Source organism: Fulmarus glacialis, unplaced genomic scaffold, assembly GCF_000690835.1.
Source record: "Fulmarus glacialis isolate BGI_N327 unplaced genomic scaffold, ASM69083v1 scaffold25647, whole genome shotgun sequence".
NCBI lineage: Eukaryota > Metazoa > Chordata > Aves > Procellariiformes > Procellariidae > Fulmarus > Fulmarus glacialis.
This window is the reverse complement of record NW_009224178.1, coordinates 32,515-39,520: the sequence shown is the minus strand read 5'-3', so window position 1 is coordinate 39,520 and position 7,006 is coordinate 32,515. Positions and strand designations below refer to the sequence as shown.

Below are 7,006 nucleotides of genomic sequence, written 5' to 3'. Positions count from 1 at the left end.
GCCCACCTTGCGGCTCTTTTGCGTGCCCCCAATTTAAGTATCGAGTTGAGCTATCAGATCTTTGCCAACAGCTGCTTCAGCAATAAAACTTGCCTCGTATGTGGGCCTGACTCTGTACCAGGCTATAAATCAGATCCTCAGAGTCTCACGGGTTGTGTTTACTGCTGAGCCAGATCCTGCTAGGAGCTGGGGAAGCTGGGCGCACGGGAGTGCTGCAGGTTGCTTTCTCTCCCTTTCACCAGGGAAGCAGAGGCAGAAAATAGATAAAAATATTATTCTCGCTAGCACTAATCTCCACCGCAGTCTTTTCAGGCACCTGCTATGGCTTAAAGGTCACCTCGTGACCACCTCCCCTGCTTGTCCGCTAAACTTCGTAATCTTTCGCTGCTCTCAACAATAATTTACCAAAGTATCAACACCACATCTGGACAAAACGGCGGCCACGCGCTGAGATAATTCCTCAAGGGGAGAAGTATTGGCTTGAAAGACTCATTTGTGTCAAGTCTGTATGTCTGCTGTTGGGTTAGATAATACTTTTGGTTTGGGCTTCTTCAATGAGAAAATGTCTAACTAGATCCAATAATAAATATCACTAATAATTTTTGAACCTGCTAACAGGTTAAGTAATTACACTTAAAGATTATAATTACTAGAAAACAGTAACTTCTAGCCAGGCAGGGAGTCTTCAGATGGTCCTGTTGCAGTGCCTTACATGAAAGTCTCTAACTGGCATCTCTCTTAAATGAAATAATCTCTCAAATGCTCTTTGTTACTGTTCCTTCTGATAAATCAAAACAGCAACCGGTATTCTTCGTACGTACAGTGTGAGGGATGAAAACCCATTGAGCAACCTACGAATAACAGCCATGTAATTGCAGAACAAAAGGGTTTGGAGACCACATGTTCGGTAGGCTTTGCTGAGCGATGGGAGGGAGGTAGGGTCACCTAAAGGAGATATCTGTTTTCCACCAGAAGGCCACACACCATGATTTACTCGTACCAGTCTGTTTATGGCAACTGTCTCTTATTACAGTACACCGCCCAAGCTTGAGTGAAAACTCACCAACACTAAGGTAATTACTCACTGCCTTCGCAAAATCTCCAGCCTCTCCAAATAGAAACCACATGCCATAATAGACCGAACATATTCAAAATAGTACTTACAGTAATTTTTTTAATAAGCAGAAAATATGCAAACTTAACTGCTGGCTAATTTGGGGTCCAGAGATAATAGCGGTACAGAGTGTATGTAGGCATGAGATGAATTTTTGCAATTTGGGAGCCAGATTGGGAGTTTGTGTTAAACCTGGAGTCTGTAGAGCAATAAAAGCTGCAAGGAGGGAAGCTTCCCGTACAAGTTAGTTGCTTAGAAGTATGGCGCTGAGATTTAAAGGGTGTAATAAGGTGTAATAGGAGAAATCAACCCCAGCTTCTGTTGCTTTGATACGTGGAAGCGATTAAAATTGATAACCGTCCCCCATCTACTAAAGTTTAAGCAAAGCTTTACTTGGAAATAAAAGTCACGTGATGAAAAAGAGGTAGATCTTGTAACACGAACTTATCTGAGGAGTCCTGGCTCAATCCATTTGGACGCAGAGTCTCCTGCAAAATCAGCAGGGCTTTGGGTGGGGCTTCACTGATGCCATGTTACACCCGGGCTTCAGGCGACAGTCCCCAAGAGTAAGACTGTTTTGGGGAGTAGAGGCTTCAGACCTGCGCCCAAAATTTCTTTGCCAGCCTTGAGAGCCCACGGATTGAATAGACTGCCTGTGAAATGCAAGAGACACCTTGAGCAAGCAGCACCTCATTAAATAATTTTAAATAACTTTTATGCTCAAAAAGGTAAAGTCCTCAGTACAGCTGTTAATGGTTTGATTGAGACTATAATAATAAATATTTACATATTTTAATGGTATTGCCATTGTTGGTTTAATTTGGTTTTAAAACTGAGATAAAATATATTTAGTCAAATGATTAATTTGCATCTCCCGTAATAGTTTGTAAGGATCTCTCTCAGTTGTAAGTGTGTATTTTTGCTTTTCTCCAGAGTAGAATCTTTTTTGGTTCTGTTGACTTTCGAATATATTAATGGAGAATAATAATTTAATAATGTGTCGATGTTCTTTAAGGGAGAACTTCCCAAATCTGTGCCAATACAGCCCTTTTCACCCGCTTGCCGCTCTAGCCTACCTGAGCGAAGAGTTATATTTAATACAGTCATGCGAATAAGAAGCAGGCCCTCAGCACAACCTGGTAGAAGATCCAAAGTTCACAAAACATGATTTGTTTTTAACGATACATTAGCCTAGCCTTGTAAATGTATGCATTGGATATTTTTTTCCTGGAAAATTATAGACGGTCCGAGAGTCTGCTGCTGTATGTTAGGCAACACTCTATCAGTGTTGGTAGAGTTATCCTGCTTTACAGAAGGAGAGGAGTTGGCCCATAATATCCAAGATGAAGCTTGTGCAAACCTATGGATACGTCACTCCAGTTGTACCATTTTGGTCAGTTTAATTTTGGGTTCGGTGATCAACGTGATGGGAGCAGGGGGAGCTTTTTGTGTAAGAGCCTCAACAGTGAAGGTAAGGGGCCTGATTCTGTACCGTGAAGTATGGAGGTGACTTTTGTTTGTGGGAGCAGAAACCATATGCCTGCAATTAGGCTAAAAATAGGAGAAAATAGCAGAAAAATCAGAGCTTCATACTGCAACAAATAAACGACAAGTAGTTCTATATTAAATAAAAAATAGTTCTATGCTAAATAGGCAAATAAAATGTTTTCCAAAACCAGAAAGTACTTGTCCAGAGAAAATCAAGCATTTTCAAGGAACTAGAATAATTTACATTTTCTTTTCTTTTCCTTTCCTTTCCTTTTCTATTCTTTCCTTTCCTTTTCTTTTCCTTTCCTTACCTTTTCTTTTCCTTTCCTGTTCTTTTTCTCTCCTCTCCTCTCGCTCCTCTCCTCTCCTCTCCTCCTTCTCCTTCTCCATTTTTCTCTTCCTTCTTGTCTCTCTTTTTCCTTTCTCTTCCATCTTTTTTCTTCTTTCTTTTTGATTTTATATTTTATTTTCTCTCTTTTCTTTCTCATCTTTCCTTGTGAATGAAGATTTCCAGCAGGAACAGTAACCGATACACAGCAACAAACATTCTTCCTGAATTACCGCACTGCAAATTTCCTGTGTTTGGGCCCAATTCTTCACTCTTTACCCCACAAATTGTCCCGGGGATGTCAACGGGACGTGAACAGGGAAAACGGGTGGATCAGGCAGGATCAGGCCCTCGAACAATAGGAGCATTGTCGCTGAGATATGAAGCAGCCTGCTGAAGAGGTAAACAGTTAAGAGATGACAACAAGTGGTCAAGTTTCTCAAGGGCAGAGATTTAGAGGAGCAGGAAGGTTAGCGCGGGCCCCGGTGCGAGTGGAAGTTAGAGGACGTGATTGCAGTTCATGGGAACCAAGAGTGCAGGATGGGTTACATTCAATTCAGTTTCCTTTGCAAGCTTAAAATAGAGCCATTGTAAATTATGTCAGTCTGTCTCAAATCATGAAAATGATTGTTAAAAAGGCCTCAGAATACACAATGTGTATTGTTGTGTGGCTTTGATGTGTGAAAGATGAGAGCATATGATATAACACAAATTAAATAAAAATAAAGTGGCCATATGCTTTTTCCTGGCTGGGGGAAAAAAAAAAAAAGAAGGATTTATTACAGAGGGATAACACTGCTTACTGATAATGCTGCTGCCTTGTTTTTAAACAAGGCTGGAGCTGATACTGTTAGAAGCAAGGTAGTGCAGAGACAAATTTTAGCATAATGAAGAGCGCAAGACAGAGCGCAGCCTTGGGACTTGCCCGATGGCCCTGCTCGTCCAAAGGATGACAAAAGGGGACAGAAAATGGGGAGCTGCACATTATCCTCTCCGAAACCACATTTTAACTTACGGACCTATAATTTGGTTGCTGCCCCAATTGGCTCCCTAAGGTTTGCAGCAGCCAGAGAATCAGGGATGTGCAAAATCCCGTTTGCTTCAGCGGCGTGATTCACATCTCGCTCTGCTCCACCGGGACCACTTTCAGCCTCCTGCTACTGCAGATGATTGCTGGAAGCCGTGCTCCCACATGCCAAGTGTCGCAGGCTAGATCAGGCCCGTGAGCTCAAGGCAGATCTCCTCCCCTCCGTGGTTTCGGGCTTTCTCCAAGTGCTTCTTTGGTGAGGCTGAAGCTCTTGTCATCCCAGAGGAGTTTGAAAGGAAATCGAGCTGTTTTGAGCATCAGACATGCAAATAAATACAGCTGCATTCTTAAAGGAAATTGTTGTTGAAATATAGTGTATTTTTTCACGTGCAAGAGACAAATAAGCAATATTAAGACTAGTAAAGTTATTAAGACGTGGCATTTAGAGTTACAGCATCCCAGGCACCTGTAGGGACACTACGCATTACACGAATAGAAATGCTTTGGACATACGAGAGTACTAGACTGAGGTTACTCAGATTCTAGCCTGGACTTTCATGAGATTAAATTCTTAATTGTAAGCAGGGAAAAAATGGTTTTTAATTTTAATCAGGTTATGCACCTGGTTGTCTCCTCCTTCACCTCTTTCATATCCTTGTGGTCTTGCAGACTGAAAGCTCTGTGAGGCAGCTCTGTCTACGTCCTGTCTGGTCCTGCAAATACTTATTTTAATGACTAACTTTCCACATGTGAATAGTGACATAAACGGATGTCATTTGAAGACACGAGCGCTTGCTCGTGCAGGAGCACCGTGGGTTCGTACGGTGTTACAGCACCGAGCCGCGGGTCTCTGGGTGCTAATGCAATGCAGAATAACAGTACCGAATATGCAACGCTGTGCAATACAAAAAGCAAACGAGGAAACTTTGTCTTTTGGTGATTTCAGACCTTTTTTGGTTTGTTGGAGTGGGTTTTGGTGCTGTCTTTAGACATTTGTCTGCTTGGATGCCTTGCTTTGGAAGAGTACAATAGCTTTTCGTACATTTGTGCACTCAGACTTCTCCTTACGGCTTCCTAATTGAGATTTGGCGGGTTAAAAAGTGCTGTTATTTGCAAAATTTTGAGGGTGGGGGCAATTACCATAAAGCCTGAGATGTGTTGTTGTTGTTGTTTACATACAGGTGAGGTCTGCCATAAATCCTATACTCAGTTTTCAAACCTTTGTCGTCATAAGCGCATGCATGCTGATTGCAGAACCCAAATCAAGTGCAAAGACTGTGGACAAATGTTCAGCACTACGTCTTCCTTAAATAAACACAGGAGATTTTGTGAGGGCAAGAACCATTTTGCAGCAGGAGGATTTTTTGGCCAAGGCATTTCACTTCCTGGAACCCCAGCTATGGATAAAACGTCCATGGTTAATATGAATCATGCAAATCCGGGCCTTGCTGACTATTTTGGAGCCAATAGGCATCCTGCTGGTCTTACCTTTCCAACAGCTCCTGGATTTTCTTTTAGCTTCCCTGGTCTGTTTCCTTCAGGCTTGTACCACAGGCCACCTTTGCTACCTACTAGTTCTCCTGTTAAAGGACTACCGAGCGCAGATCAGACAAACAAAAGTCAAAGTTCCCTCATGACAAATCCTCAGATACTGCCAGCCACCCAGGATATTTTGAAGGCACTAAATAAGCAACCATCAGTAGGGGAGACTAAGCCAGTGGAGCTTCAACCAGAGAGGTCCTCTGAAGAGAGGCCGCATGAGAAACTCAGTGACCAGTCAGAGAGTAGTGACCTTGACCTTGACGATGTCAGTACCCCCAGTGGCAGTGACCTGGAAACCACCTCGGGCTCTGATCTGGAAAGTGACATTGAAAGTGAGAAAGAGAAATTTAAAGAAAATGGTAAAATGTTCAAAGACAAAGTAAGCTCTCTGCAGAGCCTGGCTTCAATAAATAATAAGAAAGACCACAGCAATCATTCCATTTTCTCACCATCCTTAGAGGAGCAGACTGCGGTGTCAGGAGCGGTGAATGATTCTATAAAGGCTATTGCTTCTATTGCTGAAAAGTACTTTGGTTCTACAGGACTTGTGGGGCTGCAAGACAAAAAAGTCGGAGCCTTACCTTACCCTTCCATGTTTCCCCTCCCGTTTTTTCCAGCATTCTCCCAATCAATGTATCCATTTCCTGATAGAGACTTGAGACCGTTACCCTTGAAAGTGGAGCCCCAATCACCCAGTGAAATAAAGAAGATCCCAAAGGGAAGCTCTGAGTCTCCCTTTGACCTCACCATAAAGCGTAAGGAGGAGAAGCCACTCACTCCCATACCCTCAAAGCCAGCAGCCCCCTCTGCCGCAAGCCAGGACCAGCCTCTAGATCTCAGCATGGGCAGCAGAAGTCGAGCCAGCGGCACAAAACAAGCCGAGCCTCGGAAAAACCACGTCTTTGGAGAAAAGAAAGGAGGCGACCTCGAGCAAAGGAAAGCTTCGGAGTCCTCCTTGCAGCACGCCAGGCCCACTCCGTTCTTTATGGATCCCATTTACAGGTAACGGACTATCTGCTGCCTCTCGGCACCCTTTGGTACGGGCAGTTAGGTCTGCCAGGTCCCCCTGCCCGCAGATGCAGGACAACCCCGTTCCCATCCCACCATCCTTGGAGGCATCATCCCACCCCCGGGGCATGGGGTGGCCCAGGCTGCATGCTGACCTGCGCGCACCGCCGCCCGTCCCAGCTGCTCCCAGCAAACCCCGGGTGTCGGTTAAACCACGACACCGGGTCCGGTAATGCTGCAATTAGCAAGTCTGCCCTCGTTGCAGCGAGTCATTAGTTTAACCTGCGTGGCTTGACATGCAGAAGTTGAATATATTCTCTTACCCAGAAACGAACTGGCATCAGTATTGAATAGTTACTGGGTATTTGACATCACTGGTTTGCCCTAAATTCCTTTTCTTCCAAAATGCTGCCCGCTCGCCTTTACTGCCCTCTGCCTCTGCCTTCCCCTGGAAGCTAGAGAGCATCTCTCCGGGGTGCCAGCCGTACACCACCTTCTT

The 7,006-nt window shown here is 44.1% G+C and overlaps 1 protein-coding gene across 4 annotated transcripts in view; it reads left to right on the top strand.

Annotated features, from left to right (window-relative positions):
• MECOM (MDS1 and EVI1 complex locus) overlaps positions 1 to 7,006 on the top strand; it is a 36,872-nt gene that overhangs the window by 7,898 nt on the left and 21,968 nt on the right. For all 4 annotated transcript variants that reach the window (XM_009582083.1, XM_009582081.1, XM_009582080.1 and 1 more), the window contains exon 5: positions 5,139 to 6,501. In XM_009582083.1, coding sequence (XP_009580378.1) covers positions 5,139 to 6,501 — 1,363 coding nt within the window. The remainder of the gene's footprint in view (positions 1 to 5,138; positions 6,502 to 7,006) is intronic.